Source organism: Nematostella vectensis, chromosome 10 (genome assembly GCF_932526225.1).
Source record: "Nematostella vectensis chromosome 10, jaNemVect1.1, whole genome shotgun sequence".
Taxonomy (NCBI): domain Eukaryota; kingdom Metazoa; phylum Cnidaria; class Anthozoa; order Actiniaria; family Edwardsiidae; genus Nematostella; species Nematostella vectensis.
This window is the reverse complement of record NC_064043.1, coordinates 3722698-3740806: the sequence shown is the minus strand read 5'-3', so window position 1 is coordinate 3740806 and position 18109 is coordinate 3722698. Positions and strand designations below refer to the sequence as shown.

Here is an 18109-nt window from a genome sequence, read left to right as displayed (position 1 = left end):
GATTGACATGAGATATTGGGACTGACATCTCCTTTATCAGTTCGCCTAAGTGGGCTAAAGGACATGACCGCTTTTTAAACAATAAGCGGATAAGCGCAAAAACACGTGATGTTTGTACAAACTACAATAAAACCATGATGGCAGTGAGACTAGAAGGCAAAGCCGAGTCTGGTTGGGAGTAAGCCTGAAGGAATGATCCTTCTATAAGTAGTTAAGAGCGCGAATAGGCGGGCTTCGCTCGCTATCGTATGATTTGGCATCGCTCACGCAAACATAATCCTTCTTCTTCAGGAAATTGAAGTGGCATTAGATCTGCTAAGCTGGTCTTGCACAACCCTTAAACGCTTGATTAGAATTAAGCTGAAATTCAGGAATAATCGTTAGGGGTATTGATAAAAAATACTAATAAAACACGACGGCTGTTGTACAGGGTCTAGTTGGGGCCTGGTGCCACGCACGGTGTACCTCGTAAGAAAAACAAGTTGTGTATTTCTCATAAGGAACGTTTTCGTACAGTCCACAGTCAGCTCCGAAAGGTCATGGTACTCTACAGACAAGCGGGAGACACTAGAAATATCTCGAGCTATATTGGTAAGTCGGAATTTCCTTGTCACTGACTTGCCTGTCAGGGGCAGGTTTGAATATAAACGCTGCTGTCGATTAGGAAAAAGAAAACAGGCTATTTCAAAAGACTTTGAACTTAAGTAATAATAGCTCAAGTAATATTCGCATACATACAGTCAATATTACGCTGTAAAAGAACAGATCACCGCTAGTTTCTTATACCCGTGCTGTAGTATGTAACATATTCCATATTAAGCAGTTACTAAGTTGTAGCCCTATGTTTTCGTTATCAGACAAGTCATATTTCTTGAAAAAAGTTTTCCTTGAAGCTTTACCCTTCTCATTATTGTCATTGCCCTGTTGAAAGGTGCAGTGACGTCTCGTGCCAACGGCACTTGAATTAATTCAATTTCTAACATTACATTTATCTCTGTCTCATTTCTCACTTATTCTAATATTTTGATCACTTTGGAAGGCAGGTGAGTATGTCTTTTTTTTGGAATAATCGAATATCCAAACTCCTTGATTTACCGTTCGTAACATCAAATAACGGTAACGTAAATATAAACAGTTTATGATTTAATGTCTGCTTTATAGACTCGGTATTTGATGCATTCTAGTAATATCACTACGATTTGTGGAATGGTTCATAAATCTCACACAGGAAGTTAGGAGGTCGTCACTATTTTGATCTTTTATTGTCTTTATCTGAAAGAACAGTTTAGTTGATCCCACATGAGCGAAAATTTTTAAAACATCTTACACTAAGGTTTTTAACTAACATGCGATCTTTAATCGCCTTTAGACTAGATATTGCAAATATCTTGTGTGTTATTCGCGTTGTCCGTTCTGATCCTTGAGAACATTTGTTTATCCCACATGGCTCGGGGTAATCGTCTTAGAGATGATAAATGCTTCCCCACGAGGTCTGTGGTGCTCATATCTTGACCACAACACAGCCGGGATTATCTAGAAAGAGGATTGCACGCATTTCTAAGGGATAAAAATACAACGTCTTGCCTTATCACCAAGCGTCTTATGTGCTAAAGCGCTAAGGTCGCGTTAGATTACACTCAATTTTTACTGACGTGTGGTCAGTCAGTTTGCCGCCCCTTGCAAGCTGCTGAATAAAATAATGCACAAAATAAACGTATAATTCTATTGCATGAAAAAATAAACAAAAGAATCTCACAAAAAAAATTAAAAAAAGGTTTGCGGACAAAAAAAATAGTAAATAGGGTGAAAAAAGTAGTCGAGAGTATATAATCCAGAACAGGTTGACTCTTGTAAAGATAACGGATTCCTAAGCGAATCCGTACTATAATGTTATATCAATGTTCTGCTTTCTGCTTTTTTTTGTTTACTTTCGAAGGAAATTACGCCTTGTTTGTTTGTTTGTTTCTCTGTCTGTTTGTTTGTCTGTTTGTGTGTTCGTTCGATCGTTCGTTCCTTCGTTTGTTTGTTTGTTTGTTTGTTTGTTTGTTTGTTTGTTTGTTTATTTTTTCTGTAAACGCATCCAAAATCAAAATTGAAGAGTAAGTGCTTTGCAAGGCCGCGGTCTCGGTGTGAATTTACGCTGAAAAGATAGCAATCTATTAGTTTTATAATTAATTAGTTGGAAGTATTATTTTTTGTTTAAAAAATAAACATCTAAAAAGCCCACTGATCCATCAATCTTGATACTCTCATCAGAATCTGACCCGAAGATTAAGGATTATAACGGGAGTCCAGTGTGCTTATCCTTATACGAGACGGTATTCTCAATCGCATTATCTAGTGCAAACAGCCCAACACAGCTCAACAATTACGAAGGATATGTCCCCCGTATTTCTTTGTCCTTATTTGTCATAAAAATTATAACATGTTTTATCTATTTATAGTTTTTTATAGCAAGGGGTTTATATGAAGGCCTTATTTGACATCAAACATATCTCATGTTTTATGTATAGCTATATTTTTTGTGGACTTTAAAAGCACACTAGCATACACACATTGGCACCAGTCGGGCCAAGACGGGACGCTAGCACAGTCTATTACCCGTGCAGTTCGGCAACCATGGACGGCTGTTTCGTCCTTATTAGGACTCGTCAGCATGGCATAGCCGGTTTGCCTCAGTTAAACTTCATCGGCAAAAAAACTGCAGGGCGACTTCGACTCGAACGAAGTGCTTTAAACCACAGCTTAGATCCATGTGGGATCTAGAGCTGCGACCGGGCTAGCGTGATGCCAATTGTGCGGATCACGCATGCGACCTTTGCTAGTCTAAAACTCCGTCGTATAGCCAAACTATCCTTGCGAGTATGTATAAATAAATGTGGACTTTAAAAGCACACTAGCATACACACATTGGCACCAGTCGGGCCAAGACAGGACGCTAGCACAGTCTATTACCCGTGCAGTTCGGCAACCATGGACAGCTGTTTCGTCCTTATTAGGACTCGTCAGCATGGCATAGCCGGTTTACCTCAGTTAAACTTCATCGGCAAAAAAAAACTGCAGGGCGACTTCGACTCGAACGAAGTGCTTTGAACCACAGCTTAGATCGTAGCAGCCCGCTAGTAAGGCCAAACGTAACTGACTGGATTACCTATTGTTCTATTGTATTCCTGTCCCTTTTTTTTGTTTCCCATTGTTTTGTGGTGCATCAATCCAATGAGGTGAAAACCTCTAAGAGCTGCAACATGACCCTTTTAAGGAAGTGCGATCTCATATGGAGTCATACAATAGATCGGGGTAAAGAGAGGCCAAGGCGGCGTTCCCAGGATATGCTTGGGGAAGGGGAGGGGTGTCATAGGTTTCATATAGAAAAAGAAAAAGTTTTTGATGATCCTAATAAGAAATGACCTCCATTTTGGCGGCCAAGGGCGGCGGGTTCCCTGTCTGTCCCTAAATAGACTCCTTCACCCCCCCCCCCCCCCCCCCCCCCTCCTGCCCAACTTACCCTCACCACATTTCATTTATATTATGAGAGAATACCGAATCAACACCCACTCGATTTGATAAATGGATAATTAATTTAACGCATAGCTGCTTTGACAGATAAATTGTAGCCAAATCTATCATAGTCAATAGTACTTGTCAGGATCTGAGTGTATAGGAAAATAGCTAAGATTGATTTATACTCTTGATTGCCTTAATACTGCATTTTAATTCTGTATTTAATTAGAAGTCTTGAAGCAGATGGAATTGCAATTGCATGCCTCAGATGTGTTGGTAGGGGTTTTTTAACATATTTTTAACATATTTTTAACATATTTTTAACATATTTTTAACATATCCAATGGCACGGCTGCATGGCTCCATTTTGATTTAACCATAAGGGAAAATATTTTAATGCAGGATGATACTTAGAGAGGGAAAATGAGCAAATAAAAAAAACATATGCGCCTACAGGCAGAAGTACATACGAGTCACGCGCATTGCGTGCGACAAACATAACCCGGGGGTGTTATTATTGGAAATAACGGTTTTCCTTTCATTGGAAATAACAGTTTTCCTTTCATTAGAAAAACCAGTTTTCTTTTTTCATTAGAAATAACAGTTTCCCTTATACTGGAAATAGCAGTTTTCCTTTCTCTAATGGACGAGGTCAAAACAATTCTCCAAACTAGGGACCCGCCTTAAAAAAAAAGGTGTCCCCCCCCCCCCCCACATGGTGACGAGGAACCATCCAAGCTAGGGACCCGACTTTTAAAATAGGTTGCTAGTGGCGGGTGATACCCCTCCCCCCCCCACAACTTCAGTGGTGGCGGGCTATATAACCCCCCCCCCCCCCCTCCCACACACCAGTTGTTGCAACATACACTTGATACACTGTCTATACGAGCCAATCACAATCCGTATATTTGGGTCGCGACCGTTCATGGTATATTGTCTCCTTTTGCAGACGCGATTTTGTAAGTCGTTGTGGCCTTTAGACTCCTTGCTGATTTTAATCGGCAAGGAGTCTAAAGGCCAAACAGTTCTGCCTTTGAAAACCACGCAACCTCATCATTAAATTTCAGGAGCGGATCTAGTTTTTCGCTAAAGGGGGGGGGGGGGGGGGGGGTTGGCTCAGTGACAAAGGGGTAGGGGTTATTTTTTTTTTGTTACATTTGGCTTTCTGGCATCCCAAAAGGGGGGGGGGGGGGGGGGGGGGGCTGGTTAAACCCTTTAAGCCCTCCCCTTAGATCCGCTTCTGAATTTGTCTATAACAGCTTGATGCTCGGGAATATATTTATATTTATAAAAGAGCATATAACTGTACGAAGCAAGACAACTTGGTACAGATATAGATTCTTTTATTTCATTTATTTTCTTTGCTATAATTTTATCATATTTTTATCGCATTGATAGTCTCATATTAAACATTTTATAGAGTGATATGATGTAATTTCACAAGGTTCAATATTAGCGCTCCTCACAACTCGTAATATATAGATTTTTCCAACGCTTTTTGAACGTCGTTTTTGAACGTCATTTTTATGAACAAATGGGAATCTTGAAAGCGCGTGCATTGAGATAAATGGGAGATAAATTGGGATCATTTGTCAGTCTATTTGACATTTTCAAGTCCCTTTACTAAAAATATGACAACTTAAAATGAAAGCTGTCCGTCTTTTCTAACAAAGTGACAAGTTAGGAGTTAATCTGGGCTCTTAAATCTAATGATACGTGTTTATCGTATCCGTGTCTCAACCGGCGCCACACAGACCAAGCTGAGGTCGGCTTAGAATCTTAAGTCCGACATCGCTATTTCTCAAGCTAAGGAATGGTCCATGATCTCAGAAGAGGATTAAGACACCACACACAACAGCGCAATATCAAAATCAACGTACTTCCTTTTCATGGCGTTTTTTTCAGTAGTAAAAAAAATCATGCAGTAGTCAAGCTGTAAGCTCCGCAGAGACATGATATTTTTGCGGGAAAATGTACCATGGGACCGTTGGAGGGGTCATTCGGTAAATGGTTATTTTGATACAGAAAAGCCAACGAAAAATGAATTTAGTAACATTTAATAGGGTCTTTCGTTTTTTGAAGCAGTAGCTTGCTTTCAAAGCCTCTGATCTTTAAAAAGAATACCAACCTCCTAGGAAATGTGAAGTCGAATTAACATTCTCACAGCATACGTAGAAACTATTCTATTCTACGTTTTCCTGTTTCTCATAGCTAGCTGATTACGACGTTAAAATTAGCTTCTAATGTTCAACCCCGAAAAGTAGCAATGCTAAAGCAAATCAGTATCGTCGCGCAAACTTGTCGCCTATTGCCCGACTGCATTTCTTTCGACATGACGGATTTCCCTGGTTTTGAGTTAAACCTAGTTTTGATATAATCATTTTGTAAATTGTGAAAGGGGTCTACACCTCGTGCTTTTTAGTAGACTCCTAATCATCACTTATTTTTTGCATTTTTGTAATTATACTATATATGAAATAAACTTGATTGAATTATGCATGCAGAAATAGTTATGAAATAGTTTGTGTTTTGACAAGGAGGCCAATATATGTGACACGGTTGCATTATGCGCGAAGATTTATCGCCCATTCAAAGGCAGTTAATAACAGGCTCGTAAAATGTCAGAACTAAATATTCGCCTTTCCTTTCTCCCTACTAATGACTGTTTGGAGAAGTCATAGATTAAACACTCCTGCAAGAGAAATGTTCATTTGAAAGACACATAATTACAGCCATTTATTCTGCAACGACAAATGAGGTTTAACAGCTATTAATTACACAGTGCGCAGTGTGTGAAAAAGAACATTAATTGCGAAAAGGAGAGTCTGTTTTAAGGGGCCAACCCCTTTTTTTTTGTATCGCACTGCTGGGAAGGATTAGAAGCTGTTGCGTCTTGTCACAATGTTTTTATCCGTTATTGCGGCTTTGAGAGGGGTTTAGGGCTGTCAACCATTCCGACTCTACCACCCTATGTAATATTGACAAGAAGCTCACTATTATTTCGCCATCTTGCAATCCGTTTGTTAGCCATGACCTTAAGGCTGACACATCCACACAAGCCGGGAAATCTATTGACATGAGCTTGCCCGAGCGCTCACCGCTAGTCGCACGATGCTCGAGTCCTCACCTCCTCAGGTCGCCTACACTTTCGGTGAGTTGATTGTCAAAACAGTTCTCCTTTGACTACGCGTGTCATCGTCTTGTTTATTTGCTTATGACCTTATTACTTCCTGACTGTTCAAACGAAATGAAGCCACTCGTTTCTATCGATCTATGCAACGCGAATTTATTCGACTTTCACAAACTCGTAAGCGACGAAGCGAGATGCAACGAAAGAAGGCTACGCATTTAGAAGCGTGACTTTTATTATTGACAGATTTACCTAGTTAAATATTGACATAACAAAAACTTCCCCGCCTACAAGAACGTACAACGTCTCCCACAGATAACCCAAGCCTGTATGATTGATGAATCGGAAAGAACCGAATTGTTTTGAGCGCGAATTCTCGTTAGTAAGTCTGTATTTGGTGAGACAATGTGCCAAACTTGCAAAAGGCACAAGATGTTGTCAAGAAGTAAAGACGCATCAAACCCATGGAAAAGTACCCTGGTTCCAGATCCTCGAACGTCTCTCTATTTATGATTTAGTGGCCAGCGAGGTAATTTAATTCGAGATCTAATATCTAATTCAAGGCTCTGGAACCAGAGTAATGGAAAAGATTGTTACTAAAAGAACCAAGATATGCATGACAATAAGACAAGGCGTTTTAAAGCCATGCTTTAACCTAAAAAAAAACTTTAAAAAATAATTACAACCTGAATAATAATATTAATATTTATGTCAATTTCTTATTCTGTATTTCTTTCCGTCTGAAAATTTCTAACGTGTTTCAAATACTCTGAATAAACATATCTGATGAGATTGCTAATAGTTTAATTTCTCTATGCTCTCTTGATTTCCAAATTGCATGGTATATAATTATAAATGTAAAAATAAACGGAAGTGATAAAGAAACAAAACAAAATTTCAAAAGAAAAAACGTGAAAGAGAAAAACCTGCCATTATTCCCATTTGGCACTAGGAAGGTATGTATAAACACCAAGTTTACTGAATGTATTCTCATGTAACGTGATTTTTTTGTTCTTATTACAGTGATAGCGTGGACACTCTTCGCTTTATCAGCTGGTAAGATAAACACCAGATTGCTTTTCGACTCCCAAACCAGACTGTATTGTCGACTCTACTTAGAAATGACAATAGTGGTAAATTTAACTTGAACCCTCGACTGAGCCAAGCCTTAAAGGGACCGTTGATTGTACAATAAATATCTGGGTATTGATTTGATCTATAATTGTTTAAAGAGTCTCTTTCAATCGCCAGTTTGTCAACCTAGAAAAGTTACAAGTGCGGTAAACCATCCATTTCCAATTTGGAAAATTTCGATATTTGCGATTAAATTTGTTTTTTTAGGTAGTTACTTTTACCTTTGTTACACATGTCTTTTATTTAGAAGAAAAGCAATAACACAGGTGTTGCTGAGGGTCTTTTTTAGGTCTATGTCTCTTTATAACGGCTCTTTTGTATCTAAATTCGTCTTTCTTAGGATCAAATAAACTTTTTCGCACCGAATATTTCACGCAGCCTCTAGCATCGCCTTAAAAGGGCTGTGTTAAGCACACAAAATTGACCAACCCTTTTACAAACGGCCCTTCCTATTTCGAAAAAGATAATACGGAATTAAGCGGTAGGGTCTGTTTGGTTTTTAAACAAAATAATAAACAATAATAAACAAAAAGTTCGAGTAGCATCAAAGACCAGGTCCGCGTTTAATGTTCACCGCTTATTCCCCCCAAAGAACCCGACTCGCTTCTTAAGTAGTCCCCTTTTGCATAATATTGCAGCCCAACTCGCCTAGCGCAACTCGCCTAGCCCAACTCGCCTAGCGCAACTCGCCTAGCCCAACTCGCCTAGCGCAACTCGCCTAGCCCAACTCGCCTAGCGCAACTCGCCTAGCCCAACTCGCCTAGCCCAACTCGCCTAGCCCAACTCGCCTAGCGCAACTCGCCTAGCGCAACTCGCCTAGCCCAACTCGCCTGGCGCAACTCGCCTAGCCCAACTCGCCTAGCGCAACTCGCCTAGCCCAACTCGCCTAGCGCAACTCGCCTAGCCCAACTCGCCTAGCCCAACTCGCCTAGCCCAACTCGCCTAGCCCAACTCGCCTAGCCCAACTCGCCTAGCCCAACTCGCCTAGCGCAACTCGCCTAGCGCAACTCGCCTAGCGCAACTCGCCTAGCCCAACTCGCCTGGCGCAACTCGCCTAGCCCAACTCGCCTAGCGCAACTCGCCTAGCCCAACTCGCCTAGCGCAACTCGCCTAGCCCAACTCGCCTAGCGCAACTCGCCTAGCCCAACTCGCCTAGCGCAACTCGCCTAGCCCAACTCGCCTAGCGCAACTCGCCTAGCCCAACTCGCCTAGCCCAACTCGCCTAGCCCAACTCGCCTAGCCCAACTCGCCTAGCCCAACTCGCCTAGCCCAACTCGCCTAGCGCAACTCGCCTAGCGCAACTCGCCTAGCGCAACTCGCCTAGCCCAACTCGCCTAGCCCAACTCGCCTAGCCCAACTCGCCTAGCCCAACTCGCCTAGCCCAACTCGCCTAGCCCAACTCGCCTAGCGCAACTCGCCTAGCGCAACTCGCCTAGCGCAACTCGCCTAGCCCAACTCGCCTGGCGCAACTCGCCTAGCCCAACTCGCCTAGCGCAACTCGCCTAGCCCAACTCGCCTAGCCCAACTCGCCTAGCCCAACTCGCCTAGCCCAACTCGCCTAGCGCAACTCGCCTAGCCCAACTCGCCTAGCCCAACTCGCCTAGCCCAACTCGCCTAGCGCAACTCGCCTAGCGCAACTCGCCTAGCCCAACTCGCCTGGCGCAACTCGCCTAGCCCAACTCGCCTAGCGCAACTCGCCTAGCCCAACTCGCCTAGCCCAACTCGCCTAGCGCAACTCGCCTAGCCCAACTCGCCTAGCCCAACTCGCCTAGCCCAACTCGCCTAGCGCATATCAATATTTGGGTGACCTTCAAACCCGCTCGGTCAATCTCTGGGAGGCCTGGGTCTAAGGGTATTCCAAGATTAGTGAGATGAAAATTTAACCAAGCTGTCAGGTTTTTTTGGACAAATTCTTGCCACGAGTCTCAAATTGACAGGAATCAGCATTTTTCACCATATTTTCTGGAGATCAGGGAGCGGGAAAACTTTAGCTCTTCTAAATATGGGCATCAATGACCATATAAGGCAATGCAAACGAAGGACACTATCCTTGGGGAATATGTTTGATATGAGCTCGCCTAGCCCAACTCGCCTAGCGCAACTCGCCTAACCCAACTCGCCTAGCCCAACTCGCCTAGCGCAACTCGCCTAGCGCAACTCGCCTAGCCCAACTCGCCTAGCCCAACTCGCCTAGCGCAACTCGCCTAGCGCAACTCGCCTAGCGCAACTCGCCTAGCCCAACTCGCCTGGCGCAACTCGCCTAGCCCAACTCGCCTAGCGCAACTCGCCTAGCCCAACTCGCCTAGCCCAACTCGCCTAGCCCAACTCGCCTAGCGCAACTCGCCTAGCCCAACTCGCCTAGCGCAACTCGCCTAGCCCAACTCGCCTAGCCCAACTCGCCTAGCGCAACTCGCCTAGCCCAACTCGCCTAGCGCAACTCGCCTAGCCCAACTCGCCTAGCGCAACTCGCCTAGCCCAACTCGCCTAGCGCAACTCGCCTAGCCCAACTCGCCTAGCGCAACTCGCCTAGCCCAACTCGCCTAGCCCAACTCGCCTAGCCCAACTCGCCTAGCGCAACTCGCCTAGCGCAACTCGCCTAGCCCAACTCGCCTGGCGCAACTCGCCTAGCCCAACTCGCCTAGCGCAACTCGCCTAGCCCAACTCGCCTAGCCCAACTCGCCTAGCGCAACTCGCCTAGCCCAACTCGCCTAGCCCAACTCGCCTAGCCCAACTCGCCTAGCGCAGCTCGCCTAGCCCAACTCGCCTAGCGCAACTCGCCTAACCCAACTCGCCTAGCCCAACTCGCCTAGCGCAACTCGCCTAGCGCAACTCGCCTAGCCCAACTCGCCTAGCCCAACTCGCCTAGCCCAACTCGCCTAGCCCAACTCGCCTAGCGCAACTCGCCTAGCCCAACTCGCCTAGCGCAACTCGCCTAACCCAACTCGCCTAGCCCAACTCGCCTAGCGCAACTCGCCTAGCGCAACTCGCCTAGCGCAACTTGCCTAGCCCAACTCGCCTAGCTCAACTCGCCTAGCCCAACTCGCCTAGCGCAACTCGCCTAGCGCAACTCGCCTAGCGCAACTCGCCTAGCCCAACTCGCCTAGCCCAACTCGCCTAGCCCAACTCGCCTAGCGCAACTCGCCTAGCGCAACTCGCCTAGCCCAACTCGCCTAGCGCAACTCGCCTAGCGCAACTCGCCTAGCCCAACTCGCCTAGCGCAACTCGCCTAGCCCAACGCGCCTAGCGCAACTCGCCTAGCGCAACTCGCCTAGCGCAACTCGCCTAGCGCAACTCGCCTAGCGCAACTCGCCTAGCGCAACTCGCCTAGCCCAACTCGCCTAGCGCAACTCGCCTAGCCCAACTCGCCTAGCGCAACTCGCCTAGCGCAACTCGCCTAGCGCAACTCGCCTAGCCCAACTCGCCTAGCCCAACTCGCCTAGCCCAACTCGCCTAGCCCAACTCGCCTAGCCCAACTCGCCTAGCGCAACTCGCCTAGCCCAACTCGCCTAGCGCAACTCGCCTAGCCCAACTCGCCTAGCGCAACTCGCCTAGCCCAACTCGCCTAGCCCAACTCGCCTAGCCCAACTCGCCTCTTAAGTAGTCCCCTTATGCATAATATTGCAGCCCAGCTCGGCTCTTATGTAATCCCCTTATATTGCAGCCCGCCGCTGTCCTGCAGACGGAGTCGTAGCCGGAGTCAAGGGGGAGATATCAACTCCACATTTCCCGGAGTACTACCCCCATAGAATCAGCTGTGAGTGGATAATCTTCGTTCGTAATGGCTACCACGTCAAGTTAGAATTCACGCACTTTGACTTGGAGTACTGTATGTTTTGTAAATGCGACTATGTGGAGATAAGAGATGGGCGGAACTCTTCGGCGCCATTGATAGGGAAGTTCTGCGAGAGCAGCAGACTGGGCACTATTTTCTCTACGGGCAGATACCTTTGGGTTAAATTTTATTCAGACGTCGGCGGCAGATTTCAGGGGTTTCGTGCCGTTTATACAGCTCAGAAAAACGGGAAAAGTAAGTAAAGTAAGATATATATCCATATGTGGATAAGATTTATTATTGTAAAAGTCCCTGGTGTTCATATTTGGTTTCCTGTGGTCATATCAATCAATGGCTGTCGTTTTTCTAAATGGTCTAAAAGGGCATGGGGCGAGCGCGTGGGAGACCTGTGATATTCTAAAACGTTAGAGACCAAGCTCCATTTCCAAGATGGCTGTCCGCAAAATTGTAGTAAACAAGAATTCCTGTAAGTTTACGTGGACATTCTTGACTTACAAAGCTCTAGAGCTATAAAAAAGCGCAAAAATGATTGAAGCGGACTCACAAATATGGTATGTAATGCCTAATAAGAAAATGACCAAGCAAGCTAGAAAAACGACAGTTTTTAAACCAAGACTGACTGATATGAATAGATGAACGGGGTCTGGGGCGAGTTCAACCCGGGGGAGGTGGCTCTGACAGAACTCTCAAACAAGGCACAATTCGACCAAATCACAGGGGAGTTTCGTTGTTTCTGATTTCTAAATAAATTTACCAAACAACCTCTGTTCCCAACGCCCTTGGCTCTGCACTAGACGAAGTTTAATAATAATAACGTATTGGACCAGGACCGCGCCTTATATACCACCGGTCCTTTCTTGAAATATAAACAAAATGCGCAGCTTGTAATTACTTCAAGACTAATCAGTGCTCCTGCAATCAATCACAGCCTTCAAAGAGCCCCTCTATCTCAGCGACCGATCCGGGACCTTTTCAAGTCCAAAGACCTCGGCGTCATGTGGCTCTGATCGTCAGTGCACGTGGCTGGTACGTGCCGGGCGCGAGAGTCGCACGAGGCTCACAATCTACAACATCTCCCTTCCGAGATGCAGTACTCCTTGTGGGTGCAACCGCATACAGGTGAGCGTAGGCTCTTACTTGCGTCTAACGTCGGTCAAAATCATTGTTTTAATTTTCAACTGTGTTAAGGCCCAAAATGTTTGCTCTTCGCCAGAATCCTTTATTTTAGATACCTCCATTCAGATGCCAGCCTCTTTTAAAGAGCCCTCGTCAGCCACACCTTTGTTATTGTTTTTATTTAATATTGGAAGGCACAAAATGTGCTGAAATCTCGAAAAAAACATCTAAAAACAAACATGAATATTTTATCAACAAAAAATATCGCATTGTCTTCCTCAAATCACCCGATGGAAATAGATGTTTTACCGAACTTGGTACTCTTTTACGATGACAAGAAGGCTGGGAGTAACGAGTCTTTTATTGTTATCTCTCCCATCTTTAGGTCAGAGATGGGATGAACGAGTCTTTTATCGTTATCTTTCCCATCTTTAGGTCAGAGATGGGATGAACGAGTCTTTTATCGTTATCTTTCCCATCTTTAGGTCAGAGATGGGATGAACGAGTCTTTTATTGTTATCTCTCCCATCTTTAGGTCAGAGATAGGATGAACAGGTCTTTAATTGTTATCTTTCCCATCTTTAGGTCAGAGATGGGATGAACGGGTCTTTAATTGTTATCTTCCCCATCTTTAGGTCAGAGATGGGATGAACGAGACAAGCAGGCTCATCGCTGAGTTCTGTCACAGCATAAGTGAGCCCGAGACCATGTGTTCCACTACTCGTCACATGTGGATACGATTCCAGTACGGCGCTGGCGTGGATCTCACAAAACACGGCTTTATGGCGAAGTACGAAGAACACAGTTGTGGGATAGCAGAGAAAATCCAGACCAAACAGCCGGAAGCGAAAGAAGGTACCCAAAAACAGAAAAGAATTTAATTTGCATATGCATTAAAAAGCTCGTTCATCCTTTTATGTAAGGGGGAAGGTTAAATACCCTGAATAAGAGAGGAGGTTAGATACCCTGTACAAGCGGGAGATTAGAACCCTGTACAAGGGGGGAGGTTTACAAGGAGGGAGGTAAAATACCCTGTACAAGGGGGAGGTTAGATACCCTGTACATGGGGGAAGGTTAAATACCCTGTACAAGCGGGAGATTAAAACCCTGTAAAAGGGGGGAGGTTAAATACCCTGTACAAGGGGGGAGGTTAAATACCCTGTACAAGGGGGGAGGTTAAATACCCTGTACAAGGAGGGAGGTTAAATACCCTGTACAAGGGGGAGGTTAAATACCCTGTACAAGGGGGGAGGTTAAATACCCTGTACAAGGGGGGAGGTTAAATACCCTGTACAAGGGGGGGAGGTTAAATACCCTGTACAAGGAGGGAGGTTAAATACCCTGTACAAGGAGGGAGGTTAAATACCCTGTACAAGGGGGAGGTTAAATACCCTGTACAAGGGGGAGGTTAGATACCCTGTACATGGGGGAAGGTTAAATACCCTGTACAAGGGGGGAGGTTAAATACCCTGTACAAGGGGGGAGGTTAAATACCCTGTACAAGGAGGGAGGTTAAATACCCTTTACAAGGGGGGAGGTTAGATACCCTGTACAAGGGGGAGGTTAAATACCCTGTACAAGGGGGGAGGGGGTTAGATACCCTGTACATGGGGGAGTTTAAATACCCTGTACAAGGGGGGAGGTTAAATACCCTGTACAAGGGGGAGGTTAAATACCCTGTACAAGAGGGAGATTAAAACCCTGTAGAAGGGGGAGGTTAAATACCCTGTACAAGGGGGAAGGTTAAATACCCTGTACAAGGGGGAGTTTAAATACCCTGTACAAGGGGGGAGGTTAAATACCCTGTACAAGGGGGGGAGGTTAAATACCCTGTACAAGGGGGAAATTAAATACCCTGTACAAGGAGGAGGTTAAATACCCTGTACAAGGAGGGAGGTTAAATACCCTGTACAAGGGGGAGGTTAAATACCCTGTACAAGAGGGAGGTTAAATACCCTGTACAAGGGGGAGGTCGAATACCCTGTACAATGAGGGAGGTTAAATACCATGTACAAGGGGGGGAGGTTAAATACCCTGTACAAGGGGGGGAGGTTAAATACCCTGTACAAGGGGGGGGGTTAAATACCCTGTACAAGGGGGGAGGTTAAATACCCTGTTGTCGATCGCTTAACCGGATGCCCTAACGTCCGACCGGCCGTCTGTCGGTTCTGTCCGCCGGCCTAAGATTTCCCTTTCTATTGCAGTTTCCCTAGACACGGTGGTGGGTATTTTGTGCGCGAGCTTCACGCTCATGGCCCTTCTCACTTTCTTCATGGTTTGCATAGCGAGCAGAAAGCTATCACGGGATCGAAGGAAACAGCGACCTTCGCAAACGTCCACGACTTTAGTAGAGCAAAGCCAACCAAGAACTGGATCGAGTCCTACGGACTGGACTAGTGACACGTGCGATTCGTGCGTGTATCATACTCACGTGCACTTAATCCATGATGGCGAATCAGAATACGCCGAGGATTACCCAAGACACTTTGCGGCCGTGCATACTCCTATGTACTATTGTACGTATTGTCAAACGCAGCTCTCTAGACCGATTGCCATTTTATAGCATGTCCCCATACTTGGTATTATTTTCGGGGTAGAGAAAAATTGAAGATGTATAATAGATATAAGCAGAGATTATAGGAAGAGGAGCTTTTCACAGTGGAATGCGGTATTCTCACTCGTGACATGCGCAAAAGCCTCTACAATTCAGTTCTCTATTGCTTATTGTTGGTTAATCAATGTGAGAGTATTCAGATTTTTATAGATATCTTACTGTAATTTATTTTCATGGGACATTTAAATTGCAAAAATAGAGAAGTATTTGACAAGAATGTTGATAATATGTATATATTTTAGTACACCTTATTTTGATATGTTTTATAGGGAAAAATGCAATGAGATAATAATTTACATGAATGTTAGAGGTGAATGAATGGCGTCTAATTTATGTATGATACACGAGAGTCGCTATGGTAGTTTCTTATTATAAGCATAAAATGCTTTACATTTAGTAAAATACTTAGAACCATGTCTAATGCGTCAATCATTTGTTCACAGGGCCCTTCAGGGGTTGGGAAACTGAGAGCACGTGCCCTCCCCCGTGCCCTCCCACCTCCCAAATATTTTCAAAAATTATTTAGTAAATAAACCCCTTCTGGCGGCTGGGATATCGGCGGATAATGTCCAAGGATGAGAAATGGTACGAAAAATAAACGGTTGGCCGAGAAGCGAAGCTTCGAGGGCAACTGTGAAATTTCACAGTGAGCCACAGTGAGCCAAAGAAGGGTTTTATTTATTTTATATCCCAGTGACTACACTGAAAATGCGAAAAGTGTCTTCATAGCGCGCTGACATGCACTGGAATGACGCCACGAGCGCGCGCTGTTATTTTTGCCATTCGCAATTCATAAAAATCCATGCAACAATCCAAGACCAAAAACTGCAAGCTCAAAACTTGCATTTCAACTGATGGATTTTCACCTAGACTGTTTTCTTATTGTTCTGCTGAGAGCTGGAATAGAAATTGAAGCAAAAGTCTTCAATTTTGAAATGTCTTCTGCGCGAGCTGACGTGCACGGGAATGACGCCACGAGCGCGCGCTGTTGTAAAGTTCTTTGTCATTGCTTTTTCTTTCGCGTTTCAGGATAAATTCTAAAAAAACATATTGATGATAACTCTATGAAAGAAATAAAGCATTCTTTCTCTGCCTTCATAGAGTTTTGAAAACCTTGGTGTTTGTTTGAGGAGTTATTGAGCAGACGAAAAGCGAGTTTTGACTGCACAAAAAAGTTCACAGGACAGACATCACTTTGCCTGACGTTATCGACTGATATTTGTCCTGTGAAATTGTGCACGTGACCCGTATTGACTAAAGAGCGCGCTCATTGGTGATATCTGTTCTGTGAACATTTTTGTGCAGTCAAAACTCACTTTTCGTCTGCTCAATAACTCCTCAAACAAACACCAAGGTTTTCAAAACGCTATGAAGGCACAGTAATAATATTTTATTCCTATTATTTCGTGCTTACCTCCGGGAAGCACGAAAAACTAAAAGCAATGTAAATCGAAAATATCGCATCAAGCCAGAAAAAAAACATACACATTAACAAACATTATTTCTTCTAAGCATTCGTAATATATAGATTTAGGCACTGCCTAAAAGCGGAGCCAGCATTGAACACCTTCTATGTTGACTGATTGAGGTATTTTTGGGGGATCTAGGATCCTGCTCTTTACTGAGATTTATTTATTGTACCAACCAAATGGATCCAGGCCTTATTCAATAATTTAAATTATGCAGTACATCAAAGTTAACAAACACAATTCCTGGTGTGAATATGGCTGTCAAAGTTGTCAAGAGTCTAATGGTAAATTCTTATGTCCCATCATAGAAGTTTATAAATATATTTTTTTAATCAAAACAATACTCCGACAAGCTTTGCCCTTGTGCAGAATAGGTCATGGATGTAACAGCATTCCACAGATTTGAAATAATATATTTAGACTGTTTAGATGCCATACTGTAATTTTTATGTATTGATTTAGTGGCGATTCTCTCCTTCATTGGACCGAATATTCAGAAAAATGTCTGGAAATTAAAATCCGAAAATATATCTCCTTTCATGCATTACATATTGGTGCACCCACCATTTACCATATAGTGGCCTTGTTGTTGGTGCCCTACTCTAAAATGAATGCAATGAAGAAAAAACAGATTGACTTTGGAAGCAAATCCTAAAAAACATCTAAGGCATCACTGACAGTGCTAAAATGCTAACTTCTAATTTCAAACCAAACCCTTTCATATACACCCAGTAATGCATTATATTTTGGTGTTTTTAGAAACCCTGGATCCAACCATTCCAATGAAATAAATCTAAACCTTTAAAATAAATGTAATGGAAAAGAGACTTGGAAAGGAAACCCTAAAAAGAAGATATAAGTGAAAGTACTAAATGAAAATTTCTAATTTAAAAATCAAATCTGTTCATTAATTTATTTTTGGTGTAGAGGGGAAATAGCAAAGAGCATCAATTGCCTAAAAAAAGTCAACAGGGAGAAGGAAAAGAAAGAATATGACTCTTCTTTAAATGTTTGAAAAGAAAATATAATAACAATAATGTGATAATTATATTCTGTACTTTCCTAAAATATCCCCTTTCCCATTATCTTTAGGTTCATAGAAAACTGTTTTCGTTACAGATTTATTATTTAAAAAGCAAAATTATGTTTTTAGTTTTATATAATATAAGTATCTTGTTCTAAAAAAACCTATTGAGTGTGTACTGCTGAATCACATAGTAATGCCCTAGTCCTTTTAACCCCCTCCCTTATGGTCCTGGGGAAGTCAGGGGTTAATGTGGGGTTTTAGATTACTTTTAACCCAGAATATATCAAGAGGGGTGGTGGTATTGACTGTTTTTGTCTCTTAACTT

At 43.7% G+C, this 18109-nt stretch overlaps 1 protein-coding gene across 3 annotated transcripts; it reads left to right on the top strand.

The window, feature by feature from the left end:
- Positions 1-413: 413 nt before the first annotated feature.
- LOC5509513 (dorsal-ventral patterning tolloid-like protein 1) lies at positions 414-15704 on the top strand. Of its 3 annotated transcripts, none has more exons than XM_048733625.1 (6): positions 414-591; positions 7655-7687; positions 11427-11792; positions 12487-12677; positions 13310-13529; positions 14879-15704. In XM_048733625.1, exons 1-6 carry the CDS (start codon positions 540-542, stop codon positions 15235-15237), a joined length of 1221 nt encoding a protein of 406 aa, XP_048589582.1. In that variant the 5' UTR covers positions 414-539; the 3' UTR covers positions 15238-15704. The 3 variants fall into 3 exon arrangements, with proteins under 3 accessions (XP_048589582.1, XP_048589583.1, XP_048589584.1); XM_048733626.1 differs by lacking the exon at positions 414-591 and adding an exon at positions 4929-6652; XM_048733627.1 differs by lacking the exon at positions 414-591 and adding an exon at positions 4933-7160.
- The last annotated feature ends 2405 nt before the right edge of the window (positions 15705-18109 follow it).